The sequence below is a fragment of the Peromyscus maniculatus genome, chromosome 10 (assembly GCF_049852395.1).
Source record: "Peromyscus maniculatus bairdii isolate BWxNUB_F1_BW_parent chromosome 10, HU_Pman_BW_mat_3.1, whole genome shotgun sequence".
In the NCBI taxonomy this organism is placed as follows: Eukaryota; Metazoa; Chordata; class Mammalia; order Rodentia; family Cricetidae; genus Peromyscus; species Peromyscus maniculatus.
This window is the reverse complement of record NC_134861.1, coordinates 10,077,801-10,099,826: the sequence shown is the minus strand read 5'-3', so window position 1 is coordinate 10,099,826 and position 22,026 is coordinate 10,077,801. Positions and strand designations below refer to the sequence as shown.

General features: G+C 52.5%; 1 protein-coding gene across 2 annotated transcripts; it reads right to left on the bottom strand.

The window, feature by feature from the left end:
- Positions 1-4,511: 4,511 nt before the first annotated feature.
- Ramp3 (receptor activity modifying protein 3) lies at positions 4,512-21,109 on the bottom strand. 2 transcript variants are annotated; one of them, XM_006973058.4, is made up of 3 exons: positions 20,998-21,109; positions 7,154-7,286; positions 4,512-5,513 (listed from the first exon to the last, which is right to left on the bottom strand). In XM_006973058.4, the coding sequence occupies exons 1-3, from the start codon at positions 21,050-21,052 to the stop codon at positions 5,258-5,260; spliced, it is 444 nt and encodes a 147-aa protein (XP_006973120.1). In that variant the 5' UTR covers positions 21,053-21,109; the 3' UTR covers positions 4,512-5,257. The 2 variants fall into 2 exon arrangements, with proteins under 2 accessions (XP_006973120.1, XP_042141565.1); XM_042285631.2 differs by lacking the exon at positions 20,998-21,109 and adding an exon at positions 16,015-16,221.
- Between the last annotated feature and the right edge of the window lie 917 nt (positions 21,110-22,026).

Genomic DNA, 22,026 nt, shown 5'->3' with positions numbered 1-22,026 from the left:
AGCTACAGCCACTGTCACAGTCACAGCCATGGTCACAGCCACAGCCACTGTCACAACCACAGTCACAGTCACAGCCACAGCCACAGCCACGGTCACAGTCACAGCCACAGCCACGGTCACAGCCACAGCCACAGTCACAGCCACTGTCACAGTCACAGCCATGGTCACAGCCACAGCCACTGTCACAGCCACAGCCACAGCCACTGTCACAGCCACGGTCACAGCCACAGTCACAGCCACAGCCACAGCCACTGTCACAGCCACAGTCACAGCCACAGCCACTGTCACAGCCACAGCCACTGTCACAGCCACTGTCACAGCCACAGTCACAGCCACAGTCACAGCCACTGTCACAGCCACAGCCACTGTCAAAGCCACTGTCACAGCCACTGTCACAGTCACAGTCACAGCCACTGTCACAGCCACAGCCACAGCCACAGTCACAGCCACAGTCACAGCCACTGTCACAGTCACAGCCACAGTCACAGCCACAGTCACAGCCACGGACACAGTCACAGCCACAGCACAGCCACTGTCACAGCCACAGCCACTGTCACAGCCACAGTCACAGTCACAGCCACAGCCACTGTCACAGCCACAGCCACGGTCACAGCCACTGTCACAGTCACAGCCACGGCCACTGTCACAGCCACAGTCACAGTCACAGTCACAGCCACAGTCACAGCCACTATCACAGCCACAGCCACAGTCACAGCCACAGTCACAGTCAGTCACAGTCACAGCCACTGTCACAGTCACAGCCACTGTCACAGCCACAGTCACAGCCACAGCCACTGTCACAGCCACAGTCACAGTCACAATCACAGCCACAGCCACTGTCACAGTCACAATCACAGTCACAGCCACAGTCACAGACACAGACACAGTCACAGCCACAGCCACAGCCACAGCCACTGTCACAGCCACAGCCACTGTCAGAGCCACAGCCACAGTCACAGCCACAGCCACAGTCACAGCCACAGTCACAGCCACTGTCACAGCCACAGTCACAGCCACTGTCACAGCCACAGCCACTGTCAGAGCCACAGCCACAGTCACAGCCACAGCCATTGTCATAGACACAGTCAAAGCCACAGCCACAGTCACAGCCACAGTCACGGCCACTGTCACAGTCACAGTCTCAGCCACTGTCACAGTCACAGCCACAGCCACAGCCACAGCCACAGTCACAGCCACAGCCACAGTCACAGCCACAGCCACAGCCACTGTCACAGCCACTGTCACAGCCACAGTCACAGCCACAGTCTCAGCCACTGTCACAGTCACAGCCACAGCCACAGCCACAGTCACAGCCACAGTCACAGCCACAGTCACTGTCACTGTCACAGCCACAGTCACAGCCACAGCCACAGCCACTGTCACAGCCACAGTCACAGTCACAGCCACAGTCACAATCACAGTCACAGCCACTGTCACAGCCACAGTCACAGCCACAGTCACAGCCACTGTCACAGCCACAGTCACAGCCACAGCCACAGCCACTGTCACAGCCACAGTAACAGTCACTGTCACAGCCACAGTCACAGCCACTGTCACAGCCACAGCCACAGTCACTGTCACAGCCACAGCCACAGTCACAGCCACAGTCACAGCCACAGACACAGTCACAGCCACAGACACAGTCACAGTCACAGCCACAGTCACAGCCACTGTCACAGCCACAGCCACAGTCACTGTCACAGCCACAGCCACAGTCACAGCCACAGTCACAGCCACTGTCACAGCCACAGCCACAGTCACAGCCACAGTCACAGTCACTGTCACTGTCACAGTCACAGCCACGGTCACAGCCACAGCCACAGTCACAGCCACTGTCACAGTCACAGTCACAGCCACAGTCACAGCCACAGCCACAGTCACAGTCACAGCCACTGTCACAGCCACTGTCACAGCCACTGTCACAGCCACAGTCACAGCCACAGTCATAGCCACTGTCACAGTCACAATCACAGTCACAGCCACAGTAACAGTCACTGTCACAGGCACAGCCACAGCCACAGTCACAGTCACAGCCACAGCCACAGTCACAGCCACGGACACAGCACAGCCACAGCCACAGTCACAGCCACAGCCACAGTCACAGCCACAGTCACTGTCACAGCCACAGTCACAGCCACAGCCACAGCCACTGTCACAGCCACAGTCACTGTCACAGCCACAGTCACAGCCACTGTCACAGCCACGGCCACTGTCACAGCCACAGCCACAGTCACAGCCACAGCCACTGTCACAGCCACAGTAACAGTCACTGTCACAGCCACAGTCACAGCCACTGTCACAGCCACAGTCACAGCCACAGCCACAGTAACAGTCACAGTCACAGCCACTGTCACAGCCACAGTCACAGCCACAGTCACAGCCACAGTCACAGCCACTGTCACAGCCACAGCCACTGTCAGAGCCACAGCCACAGTCACAGCCACAGTCACAGCCACTGTCACAGCCACTGTCACAGTCACAGCCACTGTCACAGTCACAGTCACAGTCACAGCCACAGTCACTGTCACAGCCACAGTCACAGCCACAGTCTTGGTCACAGCCATAGTCACAGCCATAGCCACAGTACAGCCACAGCCACAGCCACAGTCTTGGTCACAGCCATAGTCACAGCCATAGCCACAGTACAGCCACTTGGCCCTACATTTCCTATTCCCCCCAGGGCTGCCTCTCATGCCCCCAGTGCCTAACACAATTTGACAAAGCTAAGGCCTGTCTGCTCTTCCCCAGAACCTCTTGCCTACACACACACACACACACACAGACACACAGACACACACACACACACACACACACACACACACTTTACATAGACATGTATGTATAAAGGACATCTAGACTGTTAAGCATCAGCCTGACTCCATACACAACTCACAGGATCACTCACTGTGTCCTTTGCTGCCAGTGATCCCACCCGTTCCCCATCATAACTTAAGTCCCTTGTAGCCAGCCGTAGATGTGACCCTGAATAGCCTGCCTACCTGCCTCAGCACTGACAGGCCTCTCCCAGCATTCCTGACACTCCTTCCCCCACCTCACTGCTCCAAAAGGCCACCAGCCCCTTCCCCACCCCACCCCCCTCTGCTGGGACAGATACCTTATCCCACAGGAATGGGCTTCTAAATCAGCTGTGGTGCCCACACCTGCCTCCAGGATCCCATGAGGCGTTACAGGTCTGCAGCAAAGCTGTGAAGGCCAGGCTGAGCTGCCCTGTCCAGGCCCTCACCACTGCCATGTCCGCTTCAACCTGGCAGCACCCTGAGACCTGTCCCGGGAGCCCAGGGAACTGCTTCTTCCGGCAACTCTGACCTCCACTTTTTGTTATTGTTATTGTTTTGTTCTTTTGAGTCAGGGTCTCACTGTATAGCTCTGGCTGGTCTGGAACTTGCTATGTAGACCAGGCTGCCCTCGAATTCACAAAGATCCAAATGTCTCTGTGCTGGGATTAAAAGCATGCGCCCCCAAGCCCCGGCACTTACCTCTATTTATTCCTCTTCTCCGGTCCCTTCTCCGGGACTCCCATAGGTGGCTCCTCTGAGCACAGGTGGGAAGTATGACCACTCAGCCCCAAGAGAGGAAGCCTCCTCACTGTTGCTGAGAGAAATGAGGATGGGAGACTGGGTGGCAGTGCCCAAAAGCTACAAAGAGGCCAGGGAAAGTAGCTCCAGGCTCACCCCTGTCTGGGAAGCTATCAGTAACCCGGGTCTATGGAACTCGGGAGATGGCTGAAGGTGCCTTCCCCAGGGGAGAGGCATGGGGTTTCTCCAGCACATTTCAAACTATGCCTCAGGGGTGCTCCAACTGGGGGAGCAAGGCGGGCAGCATTGGAGACGTGCCCTCCCACTCCCTCCCAGAACACCATGCGACATTCCACATCTAATGTCCGGTGTGCCCCCTGCGTGTGGACCAGATGGCCTGCCACTGCAGTCCAGGATCCATGGGGTCGTCTCGTCTAGCGGATGGCATCTTATCTCAGAGATGCTACTCAGGTGGCAGGAGGTGCGCCAGGAGCCGCAAAGCTGAATCCCATTCGCATGGCAACCTTCCACACCCTGGCCTTCTCCAAAAACAAGGAATGGCCCCAGACCTAGCGCATGGCACACGCTCAGGCAGCCACCCAGACCTGCAATCCCATGGTATCCACCGGGAGGTCTCCAGGGCCAGGACTTGGGTACCATAGGGAAACAGTCCAGCTAGAGGACAGTGAGGTCAGCAGCCTATACCCACTGATGCAGGCCCTTCAGCTGGAAGACAGATGAAGCCTGAAGATGGTCCAGCACCACCTACTGCCCAGCATCTGGCTGGCCAAGGGCCTCTCCTCCCCAAACCCACAGCGGGACCTCTGGCAAAACCAGAAAAGGGCAGAGAGGAGAGAGGGTGCTGAATGCAGACCATCCAAGGCCTCTCCTGTGCCACCGCCCCCTGTGACCTTACTCTGAGCACCTGAGAGACCCATCACTAACTCTGAATCCCCTGAAATAAAACAAGAAATGCCAGGTGTAAGGAGACTCTTTAATCAAAAAGAACAGACATCAGCAGACAGACACCCGAGCACAGACTCGACTCAGAGTGTGCCTACTCCCAGGCACCCCCCCTCAAGAAGGAGGCCCACGCCTCACCTGCAGGGCAGGTGTCTTTGAAGGGCTGACCAATCCCCAGCTCTGAGGCACACTGGACAGAGAGCCATGAGGGATCACACGGGAGACAGGCAGATCTGCAGGTGACATGTGGCTGGCTCCTAATGACTCCATTCCCCAGTCCCCAGGCTGTCCTTCCTGTCCAATAGAGGATGTACTCAGTCTCCCAGTCGGAAGGGCTCAGGGTTCCACATCTTCCAGATGACCTCGCCTGCCCTCTCTGCTCAAGTGTACGTTATGCAGGGGTCAGGGTCAGGGCCTTGGCTGGGGTCAAGGCTGAACAAGACTCGGCCAAGAAATGGCTAGCGACTAGGGAAGCCAGCCTGGGAAGTGTGGGGCTCAGCAACAGACGACGCCCACACTCGGTACACAAACGAACTGGGTCACTTTTCTTCCACCAGCCCACTCTCGTGGTCGGTCTGAGCTCCATCAGGCAGCAGGCTACACAGCAAGGGCCACATCAGCCTGGGCAGGAGGAGTCTGCCATGACCAGGTAGGGTGTGGCCAAAGCAGACCAAACAGAGGAAGTGTCCACCAGCCCTCGAAGCTCTGGGCAACATTCTTCCAGCTTCCCCAGGCACGGCCTCCCCTCTGGCGGAACTTCACAGCAGCTGGTCCGTGCGCTTGCTGCGCCACACCACCAGGCCAGCCATGGCCACGGTCAGCACGACAGGCACTGCGATCAGCGGGATGAGCACTTCGTCTGGGGGATCCTCCCAGTGGGCCCTGTCCACGGTGCAGTTGGAGAAGAACTGCCGGTGGACGCCCGTGATGAAGCTCTGGGCCAGCGGGTTGGGCCAGTAGCAGCCCACGAGAGTGCTCTCCAGCTCGGTGCAATTAGTGAAGCTCTCATAGTACCTGCGGAGGCAGAAGGTAAGACCACAGGTCTCCCAACACCCCTCACACCTGCCCTGCCCCGGGACCCAACAGACAGGCAGGGAATGGTCTGGGCTCCGTCCCGCTTGGCCACCTACCCAAACTGTGGCCTTAGAAGTCACCTCCAACTGGGTCATTATTTGCACCTGTGGCCTTTTCTCCATGTTGGTTCCCTACACCTGTGACCATCACCTGCCTCCCTGAAGCTGTAAGCTCCCAGGGCCCATGATGTCTGTTCAGCAACAGGCCTCCCCAACACTGTACAGGTCTCCCCAAAAGACATGGAGCCCAGGCCCACAGCCACAAGGACCTGTAAGGCCCTCATCATCAGAACATCCTGAAGGCCTGAGAAAAGAGTCTGCTTGAGGCGAGAGCCAGCTTCCTCCCAACCAAATCAATCTGCTCTCACATGCCAGGTGACCTATGAGGCCCAGCCTCGGCCTGTCTGTCACTGCACAGTTGTGCCCTCTGCCCCATCTGACAGGATGCAAGGGAACTGCTCATATGAACAAACGTGGGAGAGACTCCCAGAGAACCTCCTACGATAGGCCTCATCTATCCTACCAGACTTCCACTGTAGCCAAGGGCAACAGCTTCCAGGATCCAGAGTTCAGCCTGATGTATGTCAGGATTTCCAAGTAGCCCCCTAGTCCAGGATGCAGTGTGCAGTCCCTGGAGGTGGTGACCTCCCTGCTACTGGGGTCTGGGAGGCCAAGGTCTGCTAAGAGGTTGTGGAGGAAGCTGAGAGGATGGATGTCTGCCTAAAGCAGCAGCTCTACCCAGGCTGGCACTTTCCCAGGTCTGTTCAGATGAAGGACAAGCACAGGAGAAGGAGGATCCTGGCTCAGTCTCCCACAGGATCAGGGCAAGGGCCACCTCCTCCTTCCTGTGCTGTTCCAGGAAGGATTGGGGGGTTCCCATTAACAGGAAGGAGCTACTTCCAACAAGCTGCTTCAAAAAAAAAAAAAACATCATTGCAATCTGAATTTCCAGAAGCATCAGAAAAAGGATGGAGAGTGGGATGGAGAGGCAGACGAGCAGGGTCCCAGGTCCTATGTGTCTACTCCTCCTGGGCAGGGTCCTGGAGCCTATCCATTCAACCAGATTCCTGACTCACACAGGCTGGCTCTCAAAGCCCAAACCACACACCTGTGGCCTCCAAGGTAACCTTCACAAGGAAGACCTAGAAGCAAAGAGGCCCGGAATCCTTGTCCAGTCTCAGAGGCCCCACTGGGCTTCACTCTTAATGCAGCCCTGGAGATGCCCAGGTTCTCAGAACATCTGGAACAGGGAGTCATAAACACCCCCAGAAAAACCTTTTGCCTCATCTCTATGTGTGTTGAGAACCACATGCTGTGACCCCCACGTTTCCAAGTTCAGTTCCACTGAACTGCCCCGAAATACCACCCCCAACAACTGTCCTCGCAGCTCCCTGTGGCTAAGCCAGGCAGCCCCCAGAAGTCCCTACTGCGGTGTGTAGGCAAAGCTGGGTGAGGACGGTGGGAAGGCTGTGGGTGGATGTCCCTAGGACCAGGAGCAGAAGTGTGGGAGGGGCCGAAGGGTAAGGCTAGGTGAGTGCAAACAGCACAGTGGCTGGGCCCCGTGACCAGCAGGGCACTCACACGATGAACTCGGATAGGTTGCACCACTTCCAGACGTCCACCTTGCGCATCACGTCAGCGAAGGCTTTCCCACAGCGGGGCAACCTCTCCAGCATTCCCGTCTCATTGCAGCCGCACACTTGGGCACACTCACCTGGAGGGAACAACAGGGAGATGCTCCGGGAACTCTGACAAGCACAGACCCGGCTCCTGTGTGTGCCACCCCAGGCCAGAGCCTTCCCTCAACCCTGACCCTGGGGTAAAACAAGTACGTCTCCACTTGTCCACAGCAGCGGCACACGGAGGGAGCCATAGGGAAGGAAGCCCTGGGCCGGAGGCCTCCAAGAGCCTCCAGCTCCAGCTCAGGGGCCCAGGGTGTCTGCAATGGCCCTGAGAAAGGCTCCGAGCTGGTATGGACCTTCCACTCCTGTCAGAACCTGCTCCAGTTCTGGGACTCCTGAGGCTGAGGCCCCATGGGGACTCACGTTCCCAACAATGAGAGGGTCCATGGAATTCTCAGGCCTGACACTGTCACCCCAGGATTTCACCACGCCCTACCCTCTACCTCACACCTTCATTCTGTATGCATGCTCCTAACAGGGACCAGAAATGTCTTACTTCCCACCAGGCAACGCCATCTTGTTCTCCAGAGCTCACCCACACCATGGCCATCCTGTTTCCAGGTGGCATAACTACGCTACGTCTAAACTTCCTTCATCTAGCCCTGATTTTGTTCCCATCATATGACCAAAGGAAACATAGCGCTGTGTGGCTTGGTGGGCGGTGTACAGATTCCCTGCCAACTGTATACCGGTGTGTACAACCCTGCTGTGTCCTGAAGAGAGTGGGGGGTGTCTGGGAGGTTTACAGCCCTACTCTATGTGTGTGTGTCTGTGTGTGGTGTGTGTATGTGTGTGTGTCTGTGTGGTGTGTGTATATGTGTGTCTGTGTGTGTGTGTGTGTGTGGGTCTGTGTGTGTGTGTGTGTATGTGTGGGATGTGTGTGTGTGTCTGTGTATGTGTCTGTGTGTCTGTGTAGGGTGTGTGTGTGTATCTGTGTGTCTATGTGAGTGGTGTGTGTCTATATGGTGTGGGTGTGGGTGTGTGTGTGTGTGTGTGTGTGTGTGTGTGTGCATGTCTGTGTGTGTGATGTTCTGAGAAGGCAACCCTGCTGTCTACATCCTGGGGTATGGTGTACGACCAGATCTGTGCCCTAAAAACTAGTGAAGGGTTGGAGGAGACAAGTTCCTGCTTGGAATGGGATAGACTTGGCTATACCAATTATCAGCTCAGCCTCAGTTTCCCCATCTCTAAACAAGGCAAATGTCCACAAGGCTCTTGAGCGGTACCCACAGCAGCCATGTTTAAGATTTACTGCAGATGTGGCCAATGCTCCCTCACTTAGCAAAATCTGGTGGGAGTAATAGATGCATGGTCTACTCTGAGAGGTCAGCCAAGCCTGTCAGGGTTCCACATTCTCACATGTGCCGCTCACACTGGGCACCGAGCGCTGCTAATCAAACCACCTAAAGGAACAGCCAGTCCAGCCCTAGGCATTTCCTGGTGCAGTGGCCCATCAGATTTCAGAAGGTAAGTCACAGTCCTCTCAGTCCTCACAGAGATAAGCCCCAAGGGGCCCTAGGTTCACAGACAAAAGTCTGCCCCACCTAGGGCAGGAAGCCTGGCAGTCTGGCTCTGGCCAGGCTCTACAGCTCATCTTGTGAATGGCCCCAAGACTACACAATATTCTAGGGTAAATAACAAGAGTGAATGAGGCAAGAATGTGGAGAGTGAGCAGGGGTGAGGCCCTCAGGTGACCTTGGCATTCTCGTGGTAAAGGGACCACACACCCGCAGAAAGCAAAGTCGCCTTCCTCCACACCCACAGGGAACGCCAACGCTGCCTGGAAGCCAGAGAACAGGACACAAAAGGACCTCCCAGCTGCCTGGGACCTGGATGCCCAGACTTGAAATGTCTTCTTCCTTCTGTGCTTGTGTGAGGAAGATGGGAAGGAAGGAAGGAAGGAAGGAAGGAAGGAAGGAAGGAAGGAAGGAAGAAAGAAAGAAAGAAAGAAAGAAAGAAAGAAAGAAAGAAAGAAAGAAAGAAAGAAAGAAAGAAAGAAAGAAAGAAAGAAAGAAAGAAAGAAAGAGGATGACAGAGGGGGCATTGGTACATCACCACCCATCTTCCAAAACAAAAAGTATCATAAGCAAATACTACAAACATCCACGTGATAAGAAACGAAATGAGAAAACCCCCAGTAAGACAGTGTTGTGGGTTAAATAGCGTGGGGAAGGAGTGGGTATGTTGAAGTCTTGGCTCTTAGCACCTCAGAATGCAGCCTTATTTGGAAAACAGGATCTTTGCAGAAGTAGCCAACTTACAACGAGTCCATTTGGGTGGGCCCTAGTCCACGTGAGCAATACTCTCCCAAAAAAGGGACCCTGGGACACAGTGGCAAACACACAGAGGGATGACGAAGTGAAGTCACACCGAGATATGAAGGCAAAGGCAGAGATCGGAACAGCGCCACCACGACGCAAGGAATGCTTGCGGCCACCAGAAGCCAGGCAGAGGCAATGAGAGAGCATGTCCCCACTGAGGTTCCAGAACTAAGAGAACTGCTGCTTCCCGTCACTTGGTTTATGATTCTTAGTGACAGCTGTAAGACACTGTTAAAGATACAAACCTCTGGAACTCACTCAGGAAGAAATGGGGACTCTGAAAAGAACCAGAGTGGGTAATAGGACGGACTGAGAACTAAAACCGTCTGTAAAAATAACCCCAGGCCCAGAGGCTGAACGGGCTAAGTCTACCAAGTGTTTAGAACATTTACAGAAATCATCCACAAACTCTTCAGATAACAGAAGAACAGGAAATCCTGACTTCTCCACTTCCTCACTCATTCTGTGAGGCCAGTTTTACCTTGATAGCAAAAGCCAAAGTCCTTCCGAGGAAGAAAGCAATACCTCTTAGGAATACAGATGCAAAAAAACCTTCAATAAACACTAGCCATGCAAGTTCAGCAACGCACAAAAGTGAACGCACACCATGGCTAAGGGGAGTTTTCCTGGAGACGCAAAGGTGGTTCAACATACAGAAATCAGTGCAGGGTGCCACACTGGCAGAGGGAGGGTGAGGGGACCACGTGGCTCAGAAAAAAGCATCTGAAAAAATAAAATGTCGCCGGGCGGTGGAGGCACAGACCTTTAATCCCAGCATTCAAGAGGGAGAACCAGGCAGATCTCTGTGAGTTCGAGGCCAGCCTGGTCCATAGAGCGAGATCCAGGACTGGCACCCAAACTACACAGAGAAACCCTGTCTCGAAAAAACGAAAAGAAAAAAGAAAATGTCCTTTGGCATTCAAATAAATAAATAAATCTGAAAAAGAGAATACGCTTAGCACACTAAAGGCCATCCAGGAAAATCTCAGCGTTAATACCATACTCAGTGGTAAATGGCTGAAACATTTTCTCCCGAGACCAGGAAAGGACAAAGATGTCTGTTTTCAGCACTTCTACCCAACACAGAACTGGAAGTACAATCCAGAGCAGTGGGCGGGAAAGAGACAAAAGATCCACACTGGAAAGGGAGACAGGAAAGTATTTGAACCCACAAATGTCATGATCCTCTACGCAGAAAGCTCCAAAGGTGCCACGCAAGAACTGAGAGCGTGACTCCGCCAGCGCTGCACAGAAACCGGGACAAACCGACACACAAGCGAAGGAACTGGGCTGCAGAGACAAACCGACACACAAGCGAAGGAACTGGGCTGCAGGCACAGCTCAGCGGTTAAGAGCACGGGCTGCTCTTGCGGGGGACCCGGGTTTGGTTCCCAGCACCTACAGGTGGCTCACGAGCATTATAACTCCAGTTCTAGGAGATCCAATACCCTCTTCTGGCCTCTCTGGGTATCATACCTGCCCGTGGTGCACATACAGGCAAAACAGTCATACACATAAAAATAATAATAGATCTTCTAAAGGTATTAATAAAAAAAATCCAAAAATAAAGGAAATAATTTTGATAATAATACAGTCAAAAAGAATTAAATTCTTGGCACTCAATTTACCAATCAAGGCCAAAACCTGTACTCTGAACACTATAAAACATAGGATCTATATAAATGGAAAGATAAGCCATGTGCATCAGTTGGAGTATTTAATATTATTAAGATGTTAATACTGGGCTAAAGAGATGGTTCAGCCAGTAAAGGCTAGGCTCACAACCAAACAACAAGATGTCAGCTATTGCCATGGCTACTGTTGATTTCACCATGACGAGATCTAGACCCATCCATGAGAAAAGCCTCTGGGCACACTTGTGATGGATTTTCTTCATTATGTTAACTGACATGAGAATTCCCATCTTAAATGTGGGCGGCACCTTCTGGTGGAGGACCAGATAGCAGAAAACCCTAGGGAAGGAGCGGTTTGTTTTCGCCTGCTTGCCTTTGCCTCTGACTGGCTGAGTTCTCTGCTCTATGCCCACTGCCCCTGCTGCCGGCATCCTTCACTGCCATCAGAACTGAGGTTCTTCAGCCTTCTAACTCGAACTGAAAACCACAGCTCTCCAGGAATCATCCAGTGCCCGACTGAGCGGCTGCCGGATTCTCGGCATCTCCAGCATCGACGGTTGGACTGCCCAGACCTTATCCTGAAAGCCGGTCTAATAAATCTCCCCTTTAATATACACTCATCCAACCAACTTAATATATATTCATACAATTTGTTCCTCTTGAGAACCCTGACTAATTCGGTTACCTAAAAATGCTCTAGAGAGCCAATCAATTACTCGAAAGATCACACAAGTCCCCTGCAGTAACTGATGAACTGACCTTCAAGTTCTACAAAGTGGCAGCTGGGTATGGTGGGACACAGCTGTGATCCCAGCACTTGGAAGGTAGAGGCAGGAAGATTTGGGCTCAAGGTCATCTTCAGCTGCATCAAGAGTTCAAGGCCAGCCAAAAACAGACTGGGAAGATGGGTCAGCAAAGTGCTTCCGGAGCCTCATGAAGACCCCTTCAGATCCTCAGGCCCTCAGCACCAACTTTAAAAAAAGAAAGAAAGGAAAAGGCAGGCAGCTGGAGGGACGCCTCAAGAGCTCGACAGCCAGAAGCACATGCTGCTCTTGCGGAGGACCTGAGTTCAGTTCCCAGCACCCATGCCAGGTAGCTCACAACCGCCCGCAACGCCAGATCCTGCCGTTACAATGCCCTTTCCAGGCCCCTGCACATACACACATACACGCACATCCATACAAGATAAATCTTTAAGAAATCAAAAAACAAAGCATCACAGTGCCATGTGCCTACGACCCAAGACTTGGGGGACGTGGACACAGGAAGATCCCTCCGCCTTGCCAGCCAGTCGGTCTCACTGAATTTCTCAAGGAGAAATCCTTTCTCAACAAGGAAGGCAGAGAAGCAATCAAGGAAGACAGCCAGCGTTAACCTCTGGCTTCCATATATTCCTGCGCACACACCCAAGAAAGGAAAAGGAGGAGAAGAAAAGAAGAAATGCAGGCCAGGCAAGATGGTTCAGCTGGTAGAGGATCTGGCAAGCAAACATGAGGACTGAGTTTGCATCTTCAGCACCCACAGAAAAGTCTGGATGGGAAGCCAGGTGTGGTTGCGCGGGCCTTTCATCCCAGCACTTGGGAGATAATGGCAGGCAGGTCTCTGTGAGTTCAAGGCCAGTCTGGTCTACAGAGTGAGTTCCAGGACTGCCAGAGTTATTTAGAAAGAACCTTTTTTTTTTTTTTTTTTTTTTTTTGAGACAGTTTCTCTGTAGTTTTGGTGCCTGTCCTGGAACTCACTCTGTAGATCAGGTTGGCCTCGAACTCAGAGATCCGCCTGCCTCTGCATCCCGAGTGCTGGGATTAAAGGTGTGCACCACCACCGCCTGGTGAAAGAGCCTATCAAAAAAAAAAAAAAAAAAAAAACTTGGCATGGCACTGTGCCCTGTAACCCTCCCCCTGAAGCTGGGAAATGTCTGGACATGGCTGGCCAACCGGTCAGGCAAATGGTTATCTCTGGTTTCAGTGAGAGACCATGCCTCAGACAGACAAGGTAGAGGGGTGGAGAGACGACTTAGCAGTTAACACTGGCTGTTCCAGAGGACCCAGGCTCGATTCCCAGGACCCACATAGTGGCTCACAACCCTCTGTAATTCTAGGTCCAGAAGTTCTATTGCATAAGGTATACTTTGCAACAAAATGCATCTCCAGAGATGAATAGGACCTTTAACAACAATCCTGGTTGGTTTTTGTTGTTGTTGTTGTTTGTTTGTTTGTTTGTTTTGTTTTTTGTCAACTTGGCACAAGCCAAGGTCATCTGGGAAGAGGAAACCGCCACCGAGAAAATACCTCCATTAGACTGATGTGCAGGCAAGTGTGCAGGGCATTTTTGTGATTGATTGTTGATATGGGAGGACTCAGCCTGCTGTGAGTGACGCAGGAGGTGGCCCTGGGTTATATAAGAAAGCAAACTTTTATATATATATATATATGAAAGCATCCCTCTATGGTCTCTGCCTCAGTTTCTGCCTCCAGGTTCCTGTGTTGAGGTCTTGTCCTGAGTTCCCTTCATGATGGACTGTGATAGAGACAAGAAAGGCATACAAATCCTTCCCTCCCTGAGAGCTTTTTGGTCATAGCGCTTTATCGCAGCAATAGAACCCTAGCTAAGACAACAGTAAAGTACTCGATTCAACAAAAGGATACAACCTTCTGCAGCATTCTTGGCTTACTAACATAAACACGCCAAAACCGAAAAGAGAGACAAGGCAAAAATAACAAATCCACAATTATGTTTGGGAGAATCTGATGCCTTTCTCTTAATAATTTAAAGAAGAAATAGATTTGTATAAAGATTTTATTTTATTTATGTGTATGTGTATATGTGCCTATATGAGCATATACCACATGTGTGTGTCTATATGAGCATATGCCACATGTGTGTGTCTATATGAGCATATACCACATGTGTGTGTCTATATGAGCATATACCACATGTGTGTGTCTATATGAGCATATACCACATGTGTGTGTCTATATGAGCATATGCCACATGTGTGTGTCTATATGAGCATATGCCACATGTGTGTGTCTATATGAGCATATGCCACATGTGTCTAGGTGCCCTCAGAGGCCAAAAGCAGGTCTCAGATCCTCTGAGGCCGAAGCTCCAGGGGTTTGGAGCTGCCCTGATGTGGGTGCTGGAAATTGAATTTGGGTCCTCTGGAGGAGCAGGAAGTGCTATTAACTTTTAACTGTCAGGCCATCTCTCTGGTTTGGAGGTGGGGTGGTCAGGAAGACTTTAGAAAGTTCTGGTGTTTTCATGGGTGTCCGCTTACAAAGTCTCCTTTAAGATTTGATGCCACTGGGGGCCAGCTTCCTGTTCATCTCTGCTCCCACAGACTCCAGCTGCTCCCAACAGTAGGGCCCCCTCCAGGGCCCTGAGGCTGCAGGACGTTCCCTTCACTTCTGTCCCCTCTGTGCGTCTCAGGGTGCTGGCGCCAAGTTCTACTTTAGAGCTCTAAGCTCTGAAGTGCTTTGAAGGAAACAGTTATTAATTACAAAGTGCCTTCGTTTGCTTATCTGTCGCTGTGGTAAACACTTCAAAACCCCCTTAGAGGAGGAGATGGTTTATCTTCGCTCACAGGTTCATCATCAAGGGAACCCTAGGCAGGAAGGAAGCTGGAGGAATCATGGGGGAAAGCTGCCTGTGGCTAGCTCCCCCTGGCTTGCTAAACTACCTCGTTAGTACAACCGAGGCCCACCTGCCTAAGGGTGTCACCGCTCACAGTGGACGAGGGCCTCCTACATCAGTTAGCAATCAAGAAAATGTCCCCGCAGATGTGCCCACAGGCCAACCTGATGGAAGCGTTCCCTCAGTGGAGTTCCTTCTTCCCAGGTATGTCACGCCGGCAACCAAGATTAGCCATCACGTAAAACCTTTTGAAGGCAAGGCAAAGATATTCCTCCCTGACCTAAGTGGGGGGCCACCATAATGAGCCCCTCATAAAAACAGAGATTTAGGGCTCTAAGCCCAACCCTTCTGGATAATTCTATCTGTCAGGGTAAACAGATGATCTAGAACAGAACAGTTGACTGAGCACCCAGGCCACAGCCCAGGCCACAGCCCAGGCCTACTGCATGGGTGAGGTGAGAGGACTCAGGAGTCCCCGTTTGCTAAAATCCCTTAAGTGTGTGCTCCAGTGCACACACCAGGCTGAGAATGAACAACGGACAATGCACATGCACTCAGGTGTGTGGGCCCATCACCCAGAGGCCTCGGGAATGCTCATCCTCCTCCAGCACACTTGGAGGACTGTAACCTCCGACAAGCCCCAGAAGCTGCCCCATCTGCAGGTCTGAGGGCCAAGCTCCAGGTGTAAGGCATAAAGCAGTGGGCAGCACAGCTCTGGTGCTGTGAGTGTATCTTAGGCCTGGATGCATTTGATTGTTGGGCCTCAGTGTCTCTGGATCCCACTGTTCCCCACTTTAACCCCCAACCCTTCACCTTCCTCAGTCTACTGATCTCAAGAAAGCATCATTCCTCTTGCCCCCTCCAGTTAAATGATGGGGAGACCAAAGCCCCGAAGTAAAGCTGCTTACCCAGGACACAGAGTGAGCATCTGATCTAGGGACATCTAAGGTGCCATCTGTCCCCTGCTCAGCTGCACATGCCCAGCCTGATAGTGTAAAGCTATGAAAGCAGCCCTGGTCCATGACAAGACAGGCCCTTAGGGACTGTACGCAGGCAGGTGATGGTAAAGACACACTAAGCTCCTCTCTCCCTGTTCCTCCTTATTCCACAGCATCCTGCATCTGATAGACAGGCTCCCAAGCCTGGGCTCTGAAAGTCCACTTGACACTTACCACATCCAGCTCTTGTCTTCATTCCTGGATCTGGCTTTGGTCAGTCCCTCGTGGCATCCTCTCAGTACATTAACACAGGTCCTGACCTCCACCCAACGTCTGAAGAGATGTCAGCCAGGCAAATCCCACCAGTCACACGCTCTGGTAACCCCACGTGCCGCTCTTGGCCCTCCTAGACCTGAACGTAAAGCAGCCCCCTCAGCCTGCCCTGAGGACCAGCTGTCAGACCGCCAAGGCCTCCTCCCTTCCCCCTCCCCAAGCTCCTCTTTTTCTCTTCCGCCCCTTGGACCTCTTCCCTCTCTGTGTGCCTTTCCTTCCTCCCCGCCATCACACACACACACACACACACACACACACACGCAGTCTGGTCAGAACAGGCTTGTTCAGCCCTTCTGTTGTGGCTTTTACCATCCTCAGCCAGGCGGACCCAACTACCTAAAAAGAAGGTGTGGAGAGTCTCTCCCAGCAACCTCTCTCCCAGCCCTGCCTTGAATCTCTCTGTGCCCCAGTTTTCCACATGTTCCGGCATTTTGATGTGCCCCCACAAGCTTTACATACCCCAGAACTGCCATGTGCCCCAGAAATTCCACACAGCCAGAACCTCTGTGTGTCCTAGATCTCTCTGTATCCCAGAATCTCTATGCCCTATAACATTCACATGCTCCAGAATCTCCACACAGCCCAAAAGCTCCATGTGCCCCAGATCTCTGAAAATTCCAGTATCTCCAAAGACCCCCCAGAATTACAGGGAACTCTGGGACCTTTGCCTGTTCCCAAAATCCTTGTTTGTCCCTGAACCCCTCTGGGCGTGGCACAGCAAAAGACTGCCCCGTGCAGGTAGGTGTAAGGTCAGCCTCAGGCGACCTGCTGACATAACTCCCCCACCTCAGGAGTGTTGTGATAATGCTCTAGGCCCACCCTAGACAGGCACCTGTGGGTCATAGTCAGTGCCCTCCCAGGGGACCCCACTCTTTCTGATGCATACAGAGCTTAAAAGGGCTTCCAGCACGGCCCGACAACCCACCCAAACATACCGACCCCCGGAATGCCCTAAAAGTGGATCACTGCCACTCAAACTACCAGCTAATCTCTAAAGTTCTCAGTGACTGAATCGAAGTAGGAATCTGTTCTGGATGGTTCCATTAGGAAACAAAGAACATTTAGACCTGTGTGCCTTTTGTCTCAGTGACTTCCAGATGCTGAGAGATGACAAAGAGCCGAGCAGATGCATTTCCTAGAGAAAGGCCCTTTGTTGCCACTCATCTGGAAATGAAACCAAAGCACTCTCATCCTCCATGGAATGGGCACAGCCAGACTGGGGCCCAGAGGCCATGGTCAGCGGGGAGGGGGAGGGGGGCGGCTGCGGTTTCTGGGCAGTTCTGTCCCCATGCGTATGCTCGGGGCAGTCCTTTCCTTATCCCTCCACCTCCATTTCCTTATCTCTAATGGGAGTGGGTGAAATGACCTCCAAGGCAGCTCCAGTACCGAAAACCCTATGGCTGTGTCTAACAAACCACCTCCTTCAAGACCGTAAGTGCCCAGCACCGCTTGCCACCTACTCAGCTCAAGATCAGTGTGACAGGTGACGACACACTGACAGGGCACCATTACTTTAACTCATGATAAAAATTGCGGCACCACTTGTACAACCACTATGGAAATCAGTATGGCGGTTTCTCAGAAAATTAGGAATCAAACTACCTCAAGACCCAGCCATCCCACTCTTGGGCATATACCCAAAGAATGCTGATACATACCATAAAGATACATGCTCAGCTATGTTCATAGCAGCACTATTTGTAATAGCCAGAACCTGGAAACAACCTAGATGCCCATCAACGGAAGAATGGATGAAAAAAATGTGGTACATATACACAATGGAGTACTACTCAGCAGAGAAAAACAATGGAAGCATGAAATTTGCAGGCAAATGGATGGAACTAGAAAAAATTATCCTGAGTGAGGTAACCCAAACCCAGAAAGACAGTTATGGTATGTACTCACTCATTGGTGGATTCTAGATATAAAATGAACAATCAGACCACAACCCATAGAACCATAGAGGCTATATATATAGCATGGAGGTCCCTAGGACGACTGTGGCATATAATAAATTTCAGTTTTACTCAATTATTGAAAAAAAATAGCCAAATGAATGGAAACACATGAACTATGAACCAAAGGCTGAGGGGCTCCCAGCTGGATCAGGCCCTCTGAATAGGTGAGACAGTTGATTGGCTTGATCAGTTTGGGAGGCATCTAGGCAGTGGGACCAAGTCCTGTGCTCATTCCATGAGTTGGCTGTTTGAAACCAGGAACTTATGCAGGGACACTTGGCTCAGTCTGGGAGGAAGGGACTGGACCTCCCTGGACTGAGTCTACCAAGTCGATCACAGTCCTCGGGGGAGGACTTGTCCTGGAGGAGGTGGGAATGGAGGGTGGGCTGGGGGTAAGGGGAGGGCGTGGGAGGGGGGAGAATAGGGGAACCCATGGCTGATATGTAGAACTGAATGGTATTGTAAAATAAAAAATATATATCACAAAAAAAAAAAAATTGCGGCACCAAGGGCTGGAGAGATGGCTCAGTGGTTAAGAGCACTGGCTGCTCTTCCAGAGGTCCTGAGTTCAATTCCCAGCACCCACACAGCAGCTCACAACTATCTGTAATTCCAGTTCCAGGGAATCTGACACCTTCTCACCAATGCACAAAATAAAGTTTAAAAAAAAAAGAGCCAATAAAGGCATTTTTTAAAAAATGGCACTACATTCATATTCATGGACACACACGTGTGCACATACAAATCCCATGGTACTTGCTGTGACAGCGCATGTACCAGGCTCATCCCCTGCTTACCATGAGCATTTTGGCTCCACGGCACAGAGTGATGGGCCTGAACTGAGTCAAATCAACCAACACAGCAGTACTCCACAGCTGCACTCGGGCTGTAGTTAGGGAAACTGAGGCCAAGAGCCAATAAGTGGACACCTGCTGGACACCTCGTGCCAGAACCCTGGTCAAAGGTGTTCCTGTGAAGTTCTTTAGAATCTCAAGGAAGCCCCACAGGCCAAGACCTTTCTTGTTTGGAAATGATGGTTCTTCTGATGCTGCTGTCTGTGGTGACCAGGCCCTGACTCCGCAACCTAAACACAGTTCCAGACATCAAGGTGTCGGCAGATCACAGATGGTTTGTGTTCCTAGGAGCCATGGAGCTCAGCTCCTCCCCTCCAGAAGGTAGACAGAGCTCAGACCCCACCTTGGCGGGACTGCATGTTTTAGTACAGGCTTCACCTCTGACCCTTGGTCTGGCCAGACTCACACCAGCCAGGTGTGTGAGAAGGCTGAACCCGATCTGCCACTAAGCAGCCTGGCCCCTGGATGAGGAGAACAGTGGGAACAAAGCAAGAGAGGATGGTGGCCCTTAGGGACGGTGACCCTGGGAGACCAAGACTACTGATGAGTATTTCATGTGGCTTCTGTCTATGGTGCTTCCCAGTTCCACACTGGAAGCAGTCTGGACAGAGACAGTTTCCTTCCAAATAAACTCAGGACCTTCTTTCCTCTAGACACCAAAATCCCCATCAGAGGAGCCTTGCATCAGAGGCAAATCCCAAACAGCACACTGACTTCTGGAGGCGGCCACAGTCCCAGCCCTTCACCTCAAAACTCCACCCCAGCCTAGGCACCCCCTCTAGAACACGAAGCACGGCCCCCTCTGTACACAGAGACCCCTCTGTACACAGAGACCTCTTCAAAGGGAGAGACCTAATTGCTGAGTCTGTCCCGTCTTTGTTCCAACTCCCAAACCACATCCCAAGTCATCCACACTGAGAAGGATGCTGCAAGCAGGTCCAACTTCACCTTACAGCCAAGGAGGCTGAGCCTAGGGGAAACATCCCAGAGGACCCAGAGGCCATGGCCCTGGAGGACAGGCCCCACACACCCTCCTGACAACAGCTTCCTTCCAGCCCTGGTCAGGTACTGGGCTTGCCTGGCCCCTCCAGAACACAGCAAACTCTCCCACCAAAGCCCTTACAGGCACACAGGCACACAGGCACACACATGCCCATACAGGCACACAAACACAATCATGCACATTCAGGGCACAGACACATACATATATTTGTGCACACAAGCGTACACACATACATGTACATGTACCCTCTTTTTTCGTTGTTTGGTTTGGTTTTGGTTTTGGTTTTTTCGAGACAGGGTTTCCCTGTGTAGTGGTGGCTGTCCTCTGTAGACCAGGCTGGCCCCAAACTCACAAAGATCTGCCTGCCTCTGCCTCCCTAGTGCTGGGATTAAAGGTGTGCACCATCACCTGGCAAAATGTACCCTCTTATTTAGCCTTGGATAATTTCTTCTGTAAAATACTTCATTTTTTTCTTTTTTAGTATTTCTTTTTTAATAATATTTTTATTCTTTGAATTTTCATATATGTATACCATGTATTTGGATCATATCCACCCTACTTCCTCCATCAAGCTCCCCACAGGCTCCCTCAACATTTCTCTCTACCAACTTTATGCCCTCCCCACCCCTTTCAAGACAAGCTTAATATTTATCCCATTTCTCTTTTGTTGAGAGCAATGTTTCTTCCTGAGTCCTGTTTTCTCACTGGCAGAGGATCAGAAATTTTAACCACCCGGACCTGTGTGCCCTATGAGCAGGGCAGAATGGGAGGCTCACTACCTCACGAGAGACCCTTCCCTAGGCACCAGGACATCACAGCCCCGCAGGGGACCTTGTGCATCCCTCGCGGTCCAAGGCCATTTCCCTCGGCTCCTCCACCGGTGTAGGAGTCATGAGGACCCTCAGCAAAACCTACAGGGCTGCGGGGCTGCGCTGGAGTCAGCGTGCGTCCTTTCCAAACTCTGGTAAAGAGGAAAGCTCAGCCTAGGCTCGACGCGGGAAGATGAGAGTCCTCGTGGGTCCCAAGGTCCCGAGGGGATAGAGTGCCCCCAAGCCAGATGCCTCCTTACCACAAAGCAGCAGTAACAGGGGTAGAAGGTGCAGCGGCCGCGCGGGGGTCTCCATGGCCAACTAGGATGCTTCAGGCTTGCAGCAACACGCAGAGGTAGGAAGCTTGGGGCGGGGCCGGGGCGGGGTGGGGCGGGGCTTCAGAGAGGCTCCATCCTAGGCCACGCCTCCACCCGCCCCTGACTCCCTCGGAATCCAGACGTAGCCTAGAATCCTCAGCCTTCCTCTGGAGGGGCATGTGGTGGGGACAGATGCGTGTGTGGCGCGTGGGGTCTGGACTGGAACGGAGGAAGAAAGAGTGGAGTCGGGCTGGGAGACCGAGTCCGGGGTGATGGGACTAGGGAAGGGGTTCTGACCAGAAAACTGCAGTTTCAGCTGGAGATGAACTGGGTTCAGGCCTTAGAGTCAAATTGGGGAGCAAGCTGGGGAAATGATGGGATGCGCACAGGTTGAGAGAAGGGGACCTGACAAAAGATAGACAAGAGGCTAGATTTGGAGAAACCTGGGGTTCAGTCTTGCAGGGAGGAGGCCAGTGTCCCCCCTGTGGAGCCCCTGTAAGAGAAGCACATAAATTTAAGCAGAGACAAGTTTGAGAGGCCTGTCTCCCAGGGACCGGGAAGGGCATGAAGTGGGTTGCTGAGTAGACGGAGACCGGGAGCTTGCGCTCTCAGGCTCGGGACGGTGCACACATGCAAACACAAACGGCTAAGCCAGAAGCGAACTGAAAGCGGGTCAGTGATGCGGGGCCCTCAAGAACCTGGCTTCTAGAAGTGTGAGAGGGCCTCACTTCCTCCCACCACAGGTTACTTAACCAAAACAGATCACCTCTGTCACTCTCAGCCCCAGGACGGCTCCCTGATTGCCAGCGCTGGGACACAGACAAGCAGAACCCTTAGAGAGTCCACGCAGGTCTGAGAGCTAAGGCACCGGGAGGCAAGCAATCCGCTCTCTAGGGAGCAGCAGCAGCAGCTACTGCCCCCATCACTGAGCCCAGCTGACCCTTCCTGACCTCGAGGGGCTCACTTTACAAC